Source organism: Ixodes scapularis, unplaced genomic scaffold, assembly GCF_016920785.2.
Source record: "Ixodes scapularis isolate PalLabHiFi unplaced genomic scaffold, ASM1692078v2 PGA_scaffold10__122_contigs__length_95168666, whole genome shotgun sequence".
NCBI classification, from domain to species: Eukaryota; Metazoa; Arthropoda; class Arachnida; order Ixodida; family Ixodidae; genus Ixodes; species Ixodes scapularis.
The window spans coordinates 32,071,815-32,087,117 of NW_024609836.1; the positions used below are offsets into that span (position 1 = coordinate 32,071,815).

Genomic DNA, 15,303 nt, shown 5'->3' on the forward strand with positions numbered 1-15,303 from the left:
TTTCATGAACTGTCAAGCTAGAGAGTGACCTGCAGCAGAACACACGTCCGCCGCACCCGCCTCCACTGCCGTGCCAATGCAAAGATTGCAGCAGGCAGCACCACGAAACATTTATGACGTTATTGGACGAAAATCGAGAGACCACCTTCGAGGATTTGTTAAACGGAGCAGTTGGAAACATGTTCCGGACACCGTACCAAATCTCCTACGCTTTCACCGACTGTCGAACCATATAACGATGGTATAACAACAGTTTGTTGAGATACCGAATCAGTATGACAATGATATATTGAGGTTTCGTCTCCATACCGGTTTGGTACAATGACAGCACAATGATGTGTCAGCGTTACACCGGCTCAATGATACAACGACGTCTCCTCATTATGCCGGTTCAATACAACGACGGCATAACAGCGTTTCTCTGTTGCTCTGGTTTCGGGAATTTAGTAAACCTTAGGAGCGCCTCCCTACCCCACGCAGGTGTCCTCCTCGGAGGAGTTCTCGCGCCGCCTGGGCTGCGGCGTGGACCGGCCCGTGAAGGTGCTGTCCATCTTCGGCAACACCGGGGAGGGCAAGAGCCACACCCTGAACCAGACCTTCTTCGGAGGGGCACCGGTGTTCCGCACCTCCTCGCAACAGCAGTCGTGCACCGTGGGCGCCTGGGCAGCGCTCTGCCCGGACACCGGCCTGGTAGCCATCGACACCGAGGGACTGCTCGGGGTCGCCCAGAACCAGAACCAGCGCACCCGGCTGCTCCTCAAGGTGACTGCGGGCGTCCGACGAACTCTTAAGTGTCCGGGTGTCGAAAACTTGAGACAGATTTTCAAATTTCACTATACCTTGAAGTTCCAGGGTCTTTTTAAACGTACCAAACAAAAATTTTGGTCCCCCGGAGCTTCCTTCATTGAGTATATATTTATCAAAGACACACTGATCTATGGGCTCAAAGTAATTGATGTCTGCGTGCCTCCGACCTAGGATATTTTTCTCGAATTGTACCTTTTGAGACACAGTACTATGCAAAGTGGCACCCCGGCCTCCCACCTTGGGGTCTCCATTTTCAAGTGGCCTTAATGCGAGACACTGGTTCTAAAATTGACTTTTTTTATTTTTGCAGCTATTCTAATGAAAATCACTGTGCATATGTGCGTCTTGTTCCTCAATTTAAATATGAAATCAGTTTTAAAATATCTCAAGTAGTTCACAAGTTATTAAAAATAGTGTTGCCTAATTTGGTAATTTCTTACAAGTCCTTAAAGCCATTTCCAACAAAAAATTTTTTTTTTATTAATGTAGATGCATAGCTAAAGGTCTGCCATGCATTATAAAGCTATTTAAAATTTCACAAAATGACAATATTATAGACCGTTTTACTGAAAGAGGGCGAGAGAGAAAAGGGGAAAGGGCTACCGGCACTTTCCCCCTTTCTGATTGTGTAGAAAGAGTGAAAGTCCCGGATGAGGAGGCTTCGCCGGTGTTGGGTGTCTGCTGTGCCCGAACTTCGGTTGCGCTTTCTTTCCTGTTTTAAACTCGCAAACTTAGTTAGAGCCAGATGCTTCGATGGCAACAGTCCCCCGGTCATCGGGACACCATTGCTGGGTCATAGGGTGCACAGATAAAAACAGAAAGCATAGAGTACTGTCCGAGGACATATGTAGCTTGCAAGGAATCCGGCAAGGCGAGAGCGGCTGCAATGTCTTTGAGCTCCATCGCTTTCCACATGACCCCTGTCTCCGGCGGCAGTGGTTTGCGTCCGTAAACCGAAAGGCGTTTCCTCAACGCTATCCTCTCGACTTCGCTCGGAACATTTCGTGAATGGAGCGCGCACCAAGCGCTGTGCCGCCGATGAACATGGGGTACGCTCGCAATGTGCGTGCGAGTTTTCTCATGATAACTGCTGTTTCAGCTTGTAAAATTTTGTAACTGAATTTATCTTAATAGTGATAATTTGCAGTGCTGACTGACTCGATTTTATCATCTACAACACTTAGTTGAAGGCTCATTTCCGCCCCCGGGTGAGGCTGGAAATTGTTAAAAACGTATTTCTATGTTGTTTTTTTTTTTAATCGCGATCTTCTGCGCAATACCAGGGAACCGGCAAAAGCGTCCTTGGAGTGCCGCTGGTGGGTTGTTTCCGTTGACTAAGGCGCTTTGAGGCGCTTGATAGTCGCTGCAGGGGACGTCTCGTGTGTTGCGATCTGCGTTTTCGAGCCCAGTGTGCACGTTTCTTTGTTTGAGTCATGGCATGCGCCAGTGTGGCGACGGGGGGAACAGCGGCAGCGACCGTGCCAGCTGTAGAAATTGGAGGTGAGTACCCAAAATATTGCATCAAATAGTAAGATAATTCGTGGCTGCTTAGAGGCTTTTTGCGGTTCGATAAAAGTACATCTGGAGCGTCTTCGTCGTTCATTCAAAGGAAATATAAGAACAGGAACACGAAGATAAAAAACAGCAGAGCAAGACGATATGTAGCAGCTCCGGGCGTTTACAAAGTTAATTGAGGTTCCCGTTTCGTGTATAACTTGTTGACTACAACTAAAAGCGGCTACGTTGAAATAGGCCCCATTGCTAGCAAAAATGTATAAATGGTTCATCATTTCCAGTCATGCGGAAAGCAATGGAGCTTAAAAACATTCCAGTTGTACTTGCCTTGCCGGATTCCATGCGAGCTACATAGGTCCTCGGACAGTATTCGACGCTTTCTGTCGTTATTCGTGCACCCTATCACCCAGCAATGGTGTCCCGATGACCGGGGGACTGTCGCCATCGAAGACCATGACTCTAATTAAGTTTGGGAGTTTGAACCGTAGAAAAAAGCGCGAACGAAGTTGGGGCACTGCAGACGCCCAACACCGGCCAGGCCCCCTCATCCAGGACTTCCACTCTTTCTACACAATCAGAAAGGAGGAAAGCGGCGGTAGCCCTTTCCCCTTTTCTCTCTCGCTCTCAAAATGGCGCTACCCACGATAAAACGGTCTATATAAAAATTGGCTAATTATGCCAATTATGACATTAATGAGGTCATAATTATCATAATTTTTTTTTTTTTCTTTGAAACTCTAGACTGTAAAAAAATAGCTTTACTCCGTAGTCCAGTCCTTTCTGAATAAAACGGTATCAATGTTTTCAGAATGCTACGATAAAAACCTCATGAAAACCCCCGTAAGGCTAAGCATGTTGACAAAAAACACGAAGATGAGAAAATCGAAGTTAAAGTTTTGACATTGAACATAGAAAATTGTGTGCAGAATGATAAGCAATAATTGCCATCAAGGTGTAGTGTAAGTCTTCCTGAACATCTTGACATAAAAAATGACGTAATCCATTCATGGAAACACTAGAAAAAAAATACGAAAAAAGTAATGAATTAGTGAAATGTTGATAAAATCACACTGGGAGGAAGTGGGTTATCCAAAAATATTTTTTGTTTATTGGTATGTCTGTGATTTTTTGCATAGGCATGCAGTTTACTATGCTGATTCCATAACTGCAATCAGATTTCAGATATTTCTTCTTTGTCAAAAGTTATCAACAATATAAAATATTAATTAGCTAATTTGAGCATGGGTTTAAAAAAAAACTTATTAAAATTTTAATGCAAAAAAAAAAAGGTATCACTTGCTTCCTAAAGAAATGCCATACAAGCTAAAGCTATTTTTATTTCTTTAGCACGATATAATCATGTAAAAGAATTAAAGTGAACAGAAGTCATATAATAGAGGCTATAAGAATGTCTAATAATGAAATGCCAGTTACCAAAATATTTACACGAACGATGCGAAGAAGACAGGGAACATACGAAATACTAGGAAGCACAAAGAAAACACTAAAAATATCGATTGAGAAAGTGGAGAAATCCGAATGTAACGTGCGTCTCGAACGCCGCGGGAGCCCGTGGAGCGACTTGGCTGACACCCTTGCCCAGCAAGGCCTGGATGGGGGTCAGCCGCACATGCACTGAATAAGTGCAATGAACTGGTTTCCAATGAAGTTTTTTTTCCTTCCTTGGACGTTGCGCCGGGGAAGCCAGGAGAGGAAGCGCGCGTCTTGGCCAATGAGAGAGCTGCGCCTCGGAGGAGCGCGCGTCTTGGCCAATGAGAGAGCTGCGCCTCGGAGGAGCGCGCGCTGTGCCCAATCAGCGCCTCTCTTGCGTTGGTGACGGCCTTTCGTCCGGCATCGATGACGCCACGGCTTCGAGGGGTACACCGCTTTGGAGCGCGGGAAAAATAAGCGCGGGAAACCAGCTTTCGAACAAGACCAAGATGGCTGCAATCGGTTGAGCCGTTGCAGAGCTCAGACGGCTTGAACTTTGTTGACATTTCAGAGTTTAGGCTTCAAGTCGGGTCTGTCAACGCTTACAAATTGTCATTATTTTCTTATTTAGAGATCGAATGGAGCATTTACATTTTGTGAGGACATACTCTGGACTATATAGACATCAAAATCGTGAATTTTGAAAAATGGCATATTTAGCGATTTTTTGATATTTTAAGACCCGCTTCTCCCCTTAACCGACATTTTTTTATTCATAACTAGGACTTCGACTAAATCAGTTTACGCCTTTATGGAAAGACTGAAGAGCAAGCTAGAGACAGGAGTTCCCTAAACAGAACTTTCCACCTGCCGTCAGCAGATGTAATTACGAAGAAAAACATTGTTCTACATGTGATGATCGCTAGTATCGGCACAACAAAAAAGAAGCGCGCTCTGGGAGCGCGCGCCAGGGGAACGCGGACAGATATAAAAATGTTAGCCTAAGACCGAATGCTGTCGCTTCTTGGCGCAAATCGCAAGTCGAAAAGTCACAAATTTCTGAAAAAATTTCACTTTTTTTTTTGTTGCATTGCCGACCTTGGACCTTTCATTTCTGAAAACATCAAGCTAAAAATCTCACAAGAAAATATCTAAAAATGCATCCAAGTGAGCAGTGGTGACGCGAGAACCGGGCAAAAGTCGCGAAAATTCGTGTGGTTTGCGTCCTTCTGCCGCGAAAATAACGCTCCACCCGCCATTTTGCAATCGTGCAGGCATGCGGCGGCAGTCGTCTCCTCCGTGATCCACCGGCGGTTAGTCTCGCATATTCGCGGAAAATAAAGGAAAAACGAGAAAAGTAACTCGTTTGCCGAGCGTTTTGAATTTCGTGGCATGCAGCGCGAGGCCGCCATTGGACGGCGGCGCGCTCCCCCGCCTTTTCCAATCTCTCCGTCAGAAGAGCGAAGCCGCGAACGCCGTTATCGAGTTGTTCAGCGTTTCTTCTGCATGTGGTATGGCGAGCCCCAAAAAGCGCGGTGCCGATTATCGGAAGTGCAGAACTCGTAACAAATACCGAGGAAAACAGCGACGTACGACGCGTCCTAAAGTGACCGCCAAGGACGATGCCCTCGACGCTCAAACATTGCATAGGCCTAACGTCAACTCCGAACCCCGCGACAGTGCTTCTGAAATCGACGCTGCCTTGGAATTTGTGAGTGCGTCGCAAAAGAAGATTGGATTCTTCGAGAATGAGCCTAGACCGGTAGGTGCTCTTGCTGTCACTGTGGTGCTTTGCGAAATTGGCGCGCTGACGGCACTTGTGAGGGGTTCGATATGCCCAATTTGCCACGGATCACAGCTTCGCGTCCGGGAGGCAGCTCAAAAGCGCAAAGGACTTTCGGCATTCCTTGAACTACTTTGTGAAAATGCCGATTGCCCCGAGTCCACGCTTTTGTCCACGCACACATCGAGGCGGATTACGTCGGCCAGTGACCACGGGGCGAGTGTTCGTTATGACAGCGGAAGCTCATGCGACAGCTTCGCGGTGAACGTGAAAGCAGTTGTGGCAGCCCGAACTGTAGGCGCAGGACACGACCAACTTTCGCGATTTTGTGCAATTCTCGGACTTCCACGTCCAATGCACCACAAAACGTTCAACGCCATTTCTAAAAAGCTCCATGGTGCAGCGATGAGGGCAGTGAGCCAAAACTTGGAGCTGGCGCGAAATATCACGAAGGACGCAGCCGGCGGCAGGGATGTGCCAGTCATGTTTGATGGCACCTGGCAAAAAAGGGGCCATAAAAGCCACAACGGAGTGGGCACAGTTGTGTCCCTGGACACTGGGCTCTGCCTCGACTTCCAAGTTCTTTCGAATTGCTGCCATGCTTGCAGTATCCACAAGGACATGGGCGACGACGAAGAAGCATGGCAAGCTTTCCATCATCCAGTTTGCGAAAAAAACACGGACTGCTCATCCCACGCAATGGAACCCGCTGCAGCAGTGCAAATATGGCAGAGGACTTCGTCATACGAGACCTCACTGCGTTTTACCAGCTTCCTGAGTGATGGCGACAGCAAGGCCTATGCTGCAGTGTGTGAGGCAAAAGTATACGGCGACTCTACCATTGAGAAAGAGGAATGCACGAACCACGTTTCGAAGCGCCTCAGAACTGCCCTGCGGAAATTAGCGACGCCACTGCCACGCGGTGAAAAACTCAAGGATCCAACAATACAGAAACTACAGATGTACTATAAGATAGCCATCACAAGCAACAAAGGCAGTGTCCGAAGCATGTACACTGCCATATGGGCGTCCTATTTTCATAGCTGTTCCAGTGATGGTGCCGGCAGCCACAACTTTTGCCCTGCGGGACCGAATTCATGGTGCAAGCACAAGCGTGCGGAAGCACTGGGGGAGCCTTCACCTCGCCACACCCCGCTGTTGACAAAAGCACAGGGAATGACAATCCTGCCCATATATAAGCGCCTCACCGACGAGAAGCTCTTGGCTCGGTGCCTTCACGGAAAGACACAGAATGCGGCCGAGTCGCTCAATAGTAAAATATGGCTGTTGTGCCCGAAAACCAAGTTCGCCTCCAGGACTACTGTGGAGACGGCCACAGCGATTGCTGTACTTTGGTACAACAAAGGCCATACAGGCTTTGAAAGAGTGCTGGAAGAGATTGGAATACTTTTTTCAGAAGATTTGGTCATGCATGGTGACCATTGCGATCAAATGCGCATCAAGAAAATGAACACCAAGCAAACAGCGCAAGCCAGGGCACATCGTCGCAGCACAGTGAAGAGGGCCCGGAGTGAGGAAACAACCCGCAAGAGCCAGGAGGGACAAAGTTATTGTGCTGGAGGGTTTTAGAAACTTGTCAGTGCATTTTGCCATTGTGGCCAGATTTTATGTAAATAGAGTGGCATTTCAATGAATAGAAACTTCACAAACTTTCAAACATGTTTTTCTCATTTTCATGTTTTTTGAAAATTTCACGTTTTCCGGGCAGCGTTTTGTGAACTTATAGTTAACCTATAGTAACAAAATTTGGTACACATGTTCTTCAAGACATGTAGAGGGCTGATATCTAATTGAAACTGAATTTTCTATCAGCATTAGTTATGAAACATCTTATTTATTGTTTCAAGGTAGACTGAAAATAATTAGGTACAGAGCACAAACTTTTTTTGCATAGTTCTAGTATTTTTGTGCAAAGTGTGGCTAGATATCAGCACTCTGCAATCTCTGAAGAGTCAAATAAAATACAGCACAATACTTTTCTTGTAAATTTAGTATATCAAAACCTTCCCGGAAAAAGTGCTCTTTTTTTGCATTGTGTATTACATAACTCAATAACTATAGTAGCTAGGTGAAAACTAAATACAATTGAAATCCGCATGAAAAACTATACCAAGGGCTGAATTTTTATGTCTCTAGCTAAAGAAATAAAAAAAAAGTTGTTTCGGGGAGCGTATCCCAGACTGGCCTACAGAATAATTTACCGCAGGGTGGAAAAATCCTCCTTGCCAACTTTCCCATTTCCTCCTCTTCTACTGGTATCAGGACGAAGGGGGGACTCCTTTTGTTGCCACGTCTTAGGGCTGGATTAAGCCGGCAGCTTACCCGGCTTATCTAGCCCCAAGATCCACCAATAAATGGAGTCCCCTTGCTGTCATGATAGCTGTGGGAGTGGAGGAAATGGGAGGGGTCGTGAGAAGGATTTTCCTACCTTGCAGAAGAATGTTTTGTAGATCGGGCTTTAAGGAACCCTTGCCTGCCACTAATGGCTGCCGAGGAACTGCTCCCGGTTTTAACATTGATACGATAAAACAGTTCAGAAGCCTACTGACCAGGATTGGGCAGAAATACCCTCAAAGGTACTTGGAAATACAAAAACTGTGATACATGGCAAAGACGCCTAAAATAATGATACCGAAGTACATTCATAAAATGGTAAGTCGAATCTCGTTAATTCATACTCGAGGGGGGCCGAAAATTTGTTTGAATAAAGCAAAGTTTGAAATATCAGAAGTTTCCTCCCATAGAGATGCATAGGATGGGACCTGCATGTTTGTTTGAATTATCCGCAAGTTTGAATTAATGAGAGTCGACTGTATTACAATACAAATGAGAAATACATTTTGCAGAAATACAGGTTGTGACCTAGATTTTGTCCAAAAGCCATCGAGTTTGTCTCAAAGTAGCCATATGGTGTTTTGCACCTCCGCAGTCGTCGGCATTTTCCGAAGTGCATCTTCGATGTCACTTTGTGTTTACCCTGGCCGCACGCAAGGTCTACGATCTCAGCATTTGTGGCAGGAGCAACAACGGGAACGTCCGCATCGACAAGTGCGAACGATCAAAGTTATCTTCGGTGGCTTTGCCAACATGTTTTCACACAGTCCTGTAGAGATTGTTGCAGTCATGGAAATTTTGTAAGCATGCTCGTGAGAGAGAATCCGACGTGCGCAAAGCAGTTGACAATCTTTCATCTTCAGGATGTGGGCACACTTTCTCCTGCATAAGAAACTTCTTTAACCCCTCCAATATGCCTCGTTTGTTCTGCAAGATGGCGGACAGTGTCGGACAGCCGATGCCGGAATGTAGAATTCTTTGGCGATTTTCGAACTGGGCCGGCCACTTTTCTCAACCTCGCAGATCTAAGCAACTTTTATTAAACACTCCCAATCCCTCATACGACGCATGTGTGCATGCAGTACGCTGCAGGCGTGCATGTCGGGGGCTCCCAAAGGGATGATCTCCTCCATATCTCCATTGCTCCCTGCCCGTGTCGGCGTATCGGCATCGGAAGTGGCACTCTGCCTACTCTGCTTGCTCTGCCCCCCTTCACCTCTTTACTCCGTTTTCCCAGTTTGCCGTTGGCTCCGCCACTGGCTCTGGTCCGACTCGCGTTGACGGTCACCGTGCTGCCTCATGCTCGCAGGTGCTGGCCATCTCGGACGTGGTGATCTACCGCACGCGGGCGGAGCGACTTCACTCGGACCTGTTCAGCTTCCTGGGCGACGCGTCGCAGGCCTACGCCAGCCACTTCTCGCAGGAGCTGAAGGCTCTCAAGGAGCGCTGCAACATTGCAGGACCTGTGTCGGTCCTTGGTCCCGCCGTTGTCGTCTTCCACGAGACCATGCACACCAGGCCACTCTCGGGCGGTGAGGGCACGGTGCCTATTCATGTGTATACTGCACGATGCAATCAGTGCAGGAGGCCGCAAATTTTGTGTGAATTATCAAAGGTTTGTGTTATCGGAAATACATCTAAATACGATGCAAGATAAAATTATGACTTGTTATATAGATGGCTGCACATACAAAGCAGATGATTTCCTCTCCACAGGCCTACTTATCGTAAGCAGGTGTGCCACAAATAAAAACACTGGTGAAATGCATGACATAAGTTTATTCGTCCCTCAAGAATTTTGGTTATTGTGGACTGTTTAGACAGCACATGACACCTCAAAACAAAATGAAGTTTTTTCATCCAGCAAAGAAGTTGTCTCTTGTGTACTACGAGCAATGAAAACAGGCACCGTGTGGCAGTTTTCATGGCAACGTGCACGGACACTGTGACGTGGACCTATGTCATGCCATCACATCGGAGCGTCCGCGCAAGATGCTGTGGAAACTCCCGCTCTGCACGCGTTTTCGTCGCTCACCTGTCCCCGGCTTTAGTCCCGTTGGGTGCACTCCTTGCTGAGCACCAGTGCACTGCGTAGAAGCAACTCCCGCGGAAGCGAGCTCTGCGTGTATTGCTTCTTTGCAGTAACATGGTTTTGGAAAGGAGTGCGTTTGACTTGGCCGAGAGAGCAAAATGTATGAATTGCACGAAACTGCCGTTCAAATTAAGCGGCTTATGAATACATTAAAAACATGGCGGGACGACCCAAATTTTGAATTGTGGTTGAACTAAGCAGAAGTGTGAAATATCCGAGTTTGAATTATTGCGAGTCTACTGTAAGGTGTGTTCACGCGTACGGCGCAGCAATAAAAGCCAACTTCTAGAAGCATCTTCTACCGGCCAAAAAGTTTGGTTCTCAGTTTCCTTCTCATTCCCTCTCGCACTCTTCTCTGATCGTCAGAACGCCGAGCTCCGATTGGCTTCGATTGGAAGAATAATGTGTAGACCTCAGTGCTAGCTGCAACCGGAATTAGTGACCGCACTTCTCAGGACGCTGGCTCACTCACCGTATCTCTATTTTTACCACTCCCTATACAGTATAGACCACTTACAACGTAACCGCTTATAGTGCAGGACCGGGTATAACGCGGTTTTTTTAAACGACCGGTTCGCCTCCCATAGAACTCCGTGTAATTACATACCGCTTAAAACGCAGGCGCGCGAAGGAAAATACCGGTTATAGTGCGGCTTCTGGCACAGCCCGCCGACCGCGGCGACGACCGGAGCAGCGAGCACGCTTCCCTGTGCGACATTAGATAACGGCGCTGACGGCGCGAGAGAGAGAGGCTTCAGTTGCCATAGCGATGGAGGGACGCATGCACGTTCCGTTCACGTGCGTGCGTCCCTCCGCTGCGTTGGAAACAAACAACCGCAACGACAGACCAATCGCAGGTCGAGGAGAAGCGAGAAGTGTTCGTGCGCATCGCATGCCGGTCGCGGGCCGACTGCTTCTTTCCGCAAACATGGCGTCGGTTGTGATCGTCGTCGTAGACGGCGTTCATCTCATCGTTCCGTGTAAAAGCGCTATCCTTGACTGTGAATTTTCGTTGTGTGTCGATATGATAACCCAGCACGTACTAGAAGGGAAGATCCACCTACTCGTGCGGCGATGTCGTGGCGGCGCTCTCAAGACGGCAGAAATGCCAGTCGTCGTGTTTGTTTACTTCCAACTACAGTGGTGATTGCTAAGCATTTGTGTCCTCGAACATCGCCCGGATTTCTTATTTGGCACATTTCATGCGTGTGCTCAAGTTCAAGGTATTACTGGCGCGTACCGTATGAAGGATGCGAATTTTCACGTGTTTTCATCTCCGGAGAAAAGTGATTAGGGTTAGCAATCCTGAATGCTCGCGACGTCCGTCCGCAACCCGCAACGCCGTTAAAAGGCTGAGCCAGGCAAAAGCCGCTCATTTCTTTCAAAATGTGTGACACACTTGAGACAGAACTGTACTAGTCTGGTGAAATAAAGACTTTCCTCAAACTAAGCTTTATTTATCATCTAACATAAAATAAATTGTTTTACAAAGGTAAGTTGTCTCATGGCATGTATTTTGGCCTGAAAAATTGATGTTTTGGTTATAGCACGGTACCGCTTATAGTGCGGATTTTCGCGACTCCCGCGACATACGTTATATGCGGTCTGCACTGTACCTCCTCGATTTTCTCCCTATGCCCCATCCTCCCTGAGAGCCAGTGACAAATACACCCAGCGCGCGTACACGATTGGCCCTCACTTTCCCCCCCACTTCACCTACAACGCTTAATACTACTACTACTCTAGGTAGCTAGCATTGAGGTACTTCTAACCGGAGTCCACTATCCTTCCGATCAAAGCTTGACATTTCGACGTCCCCGCAACCCCCGTGTAAGAAGCAGACAGACTTCTGCTCCGCATAGTCACTGACAAGATGAGAATGTGCTCGTGGCCTTTTGCAGTGCTTTGACTGCACGTGCACACTTGACACTTACCAGGCGTGACAACCGAAGCTCCTCCCCGCCCTTCTCACCTCGTCAGTGACTCCAGACACCATGCATTTAGAACGCCTTTGGGAAACGTCAAGGCGACAGCCAATTTCTTGCCATTGCAGACGATGGTCGTTCCGTAACAGACATACTGAGGCACCGCTTTGACTCTGCCGAAAAGAGCATCGACGCCTTCAGCGCCCTCGACTACGTGGGCATCCAGACCAAGCAGCTGCCCACCTGCTTCGACGGGCTCAGGGAGGTGGTTGAGAAGATCGTGGACAACTCTACGGTGCGGTCGGCCAGGCCCGTGGAGGTCATCTTCCAGGCGCTGAGGGTGAGTGTGCTCCGCTTGTTTTGCTGTCGGGTCGCAAGTGCGACTCCTTAGTTTCCTCCGCACACCTTTCTAACTTGTGACGGTCTTGCCGCATGATGCCACAGTACTACGTGATGTCACGCTACAGTTTTCCCGCTAAACTTGGCGGGGAAACGTTTGCACTGGATTTCAACAGGAAGTGCCGCCCTTTATAGCCGATTCACACGACGGACCAAATCGCGATTTTCGTCCGCGGACCGTGTACCACGTGACCGGTACGTCACCGATTCCTGCGATCCGCGCCTCCTCCGCGGAGGCGCGGACTGATAGAGTCGAGCGCCTTTTTCACTCGCGGACGTTTGGCGGCAGACTGACTTGGAAAGCATTTAGTCTGGCAACGGTACACGGTTTTCTTGGTATTTTGCTTCTGTGCGTTCAAAACAAAAATGGCGCGTCGTTGCGTTTTGTGCGTTTGTTGGTTCATTTTGTCGTACGATTCTTGGTTCCACGCGAGGGAGAAACTCCAGAAACTTTGTCCGGCTGACGCGACGCAGGTTCCGGTGCTCCTCCGGGTCCGTGTCAAGAAGCTCCCGTCAAAACTAGTCTAGCACGCCGCGATAATTCTTGCACGTCCAGTCAGGATTTCACCGAGCAAGCCCTCTCTTGTGGATGTGGTGTGCTTGAGTGTTGTGCACGAGCGCGGAGTGTGTGAAGGCATCTCCAAACGCCCCTCAGCGAGCCCAGAAGTTCGTCGCGTCTACGCCGAAGCTTTCTCGGGCAGGACCATGCCTGTGTCACTGTCGTGCTTTGGGTTAGTAAAGTTAGTGGCGCTTCGCGCGAAGCCTGTCCCGGTGTTTTGTTCTCGATCTGTACGTAGCAGCGGCGTACGATTCTTTATCGCGGTAGAAACCGTCGATTTCTCTCTTGGACAACGGTGCTACTGTGCGATGTTGGAGTTTCGCGGCACTGTGGGGTGCGAACAGGTTCGGTCCGTCCTCACTGGCGTCTGCTCGTCGTCTCCCTCGTGTGGATGCGCTTGGGAGACGGACGAACCGCGGATATGTCGTCACGTGATCAATCCGTCCGCGGATCAGTCCGTCGTGTGAATCGGCTATTAGAAACCTCGTCTAGTACCGTCGCACTTTCATTGCATTGGACGCAACGTCTGATCCGGGAAATTTTTTCTTCTCGACAGCTGCTGAACGAGAAGTTCAGCGGGGACATTGACCGCAGCATTCCCAGCTCGTTTCCGGACCAGTTCTTCACGTGCCAGTGCACATGCATTGCGTGCAGGTAAGAAATTGCCCTACCACCCTCCCCTTTTGTTTCTCCATCTAAAAGCACAGTTGATTCCTGAAAACTCGAATTTGCCTTGTTTGTATTTTCGGTTGGTTCGAAGCCTCAGCGCTGTGCCGGCGGTTTGTATATACGATGAGCGATTTTGTCTGCTACTTGCACAGAAGGTTCAGTGCTCTCAGTATGATCATATGCTAGTCTTACGCATGGGCAGTCATTCTCGTTTGCAACCTTAACATCAAAACAACAAACGTTTTGTGTCAATTACATTCACACATCATGTGCAGTGCAACTGGTCTTCCTGTTTAGCCGATCATAAATTTTAATTTTGTGCGTGTGCCCCCTCAAACGGTAATAGCAATAGGCATCGAACAGGGGATGGAACCCCAGTATGTGATGCTCAGACTCCATAAAGTGTGCTAAAAATTGTGACGTTGAGAAATTTCGGCGTTCAGCACTTTCCAATGCCGCCGCAGCAGACATCTTTGTTGAAATTGCAGAGTCGTAGGATGCAAGACTGATTTTGACGCTTTAAGTGGCTTAGATTAAATTGGCCCACATTGTGGATTGCCATGTTATCGGGACCCAACACAGATCCAACCAAGTAACAGCTCTTCACCTCTTTGGGATCTAGAAAGCCCGAAGATGCTCTCAGATGGAATGCTTATGTGTCAAGGGCTTAATGACTAATGGCTAATTTGGGTGGTCATTTCCTTGCAAAATATTTTGCTACATCTGCGTGGTCAAAGGCTAGCGGGTGCGCTCCGCTTGGGTGGAGCCTTTCAGGCGTGTGCCGGCAATTCGCCGGCACAGTTTTAGCCCTAGCTCCAAGAGGTCGGGCAGCTTGTCTGCTGTAATGTATCCGGTATCGTCATATCCAAATCGGGAAAGGGAACCAAGCAAAACAGTGCTCGTGGATAGCAAGTTTGAGTTGCAAACAAAGCCACCAAGACAGACATCTTTTTGTGCTTGAAAAAAAAATTGCGAAAACCATGAAGATAAAAGACCATTAATGTTTAAAGGAAGCCAAATTTTGTGGAATAATTCATCCAGCTTGTGCAAGGTCAGTTTGCTCTGGGACATGGCGTGTTGTTACTGCTGTGAAAATAAAAAAAAATAAATAAAAAATAATAATAGTGATTAGCTTGATTACAAAAAATATAACAAGAAAATATAATATGAAAAGTGACACTGGCAAGCCTTCTTGGGAGCCTGGTAGAATGGCAACTGTTCTTTGGAAATCCAAACAAAATACATCGAAATTTGACACGCGTGCGGGCAGCGTGACAAAGATGTATTAATCTGCCCTCCCATTAATTTTTTTTAATTTAAGATCCTGTAAGCCATGCGAATAAATTCCAATATTCCGAAAACTCTTGCAAAGCCACTTGTGTTTACAGGCATATTAGAGAGCCCGAGTTTATGTTCTTGACGGATACCCCCCCCAATGCGCCCATTATAACCATAAAATAATGGGGAAAGAAGTTATTGAAGCTCATGTGCCACCCAGGCAAACAAAAATGCCAATTGCCGCCACTTTGTGTTCGGGTGGAAAAGATCACACTTGTGGTGCCACCGGCAAAGGCTCGCCAGTGATCGACCACCTAGTGGTCCCGTGGTTGCAACAAGTGACATCACGGTATCCGGCGTGTCACGGTGTCGGATATCGGGATCCTGGTGGTTGGTTGTAGAAGTTTCGGCAAAAGGAAGACGAGCAAACGCCAGGGTCGCTGTCGTCGTAGTGTCTTAGCTCGTTGCTGCAGAAATATATATGGACTGT

General features: G+C 47.8%; 2 protein-coding genes across 2 annotated transcripts in view; both read left to right on the forward strand.

Moving 5' to 3' along the window:
- Positions 1-332: 332 nt before the first annotated feature.
- The window catches only part of LOC8034676 (zinc finger FYVE domain-containing protein 1), a 40,368-nt gene continuing 25,397 nt past the window's right edge, over positions 333-15,303 (forward strand). The window contains exons 1-5 of the mRNA XM_040221865.2: positions 333-389; positions 481-762; positions 9,201-9,423; positions 12,037-12,248; positions 13,423-13,520. Of these exons, the coding sequence (XP_040077799.1) occupies positions 333-389; positions 481-762; positions 9,201-9,423; positions 12,037-12,248; positions 13,423-13,520 (872 nt within the window). The remainder of the gene's footprint in view (positions 390-480; positions 763-9,200; positions 9,424-12,036; positions 12,249-13,422; positions 13,521-15,303) is intronic.
- On the forward strand, positions 5,813-7,195 carry LOC115320255. Its single transcript, XM_029980363.4, has one exon. It carries the CDS (start codon positions 5,891-5,893, stop codon positions 7,124-7,126), a length of 1,236 nt encoding a protein of 411 aa, XP_029836223.3. The 5' UTR covers positions 5,813-5,890; the 3' UTR covers positions 7,127-7,195.

Bases quoted from the DNA above. Each gene is read 5' to 3' on its own strand.
- LOC115320255 (XM_029980363.4), top strand. From the start codon at position 5,891: ATGCACCACAAAACGTTCAACGCCATTTCTAAAAAGCTCCATGGTGCA.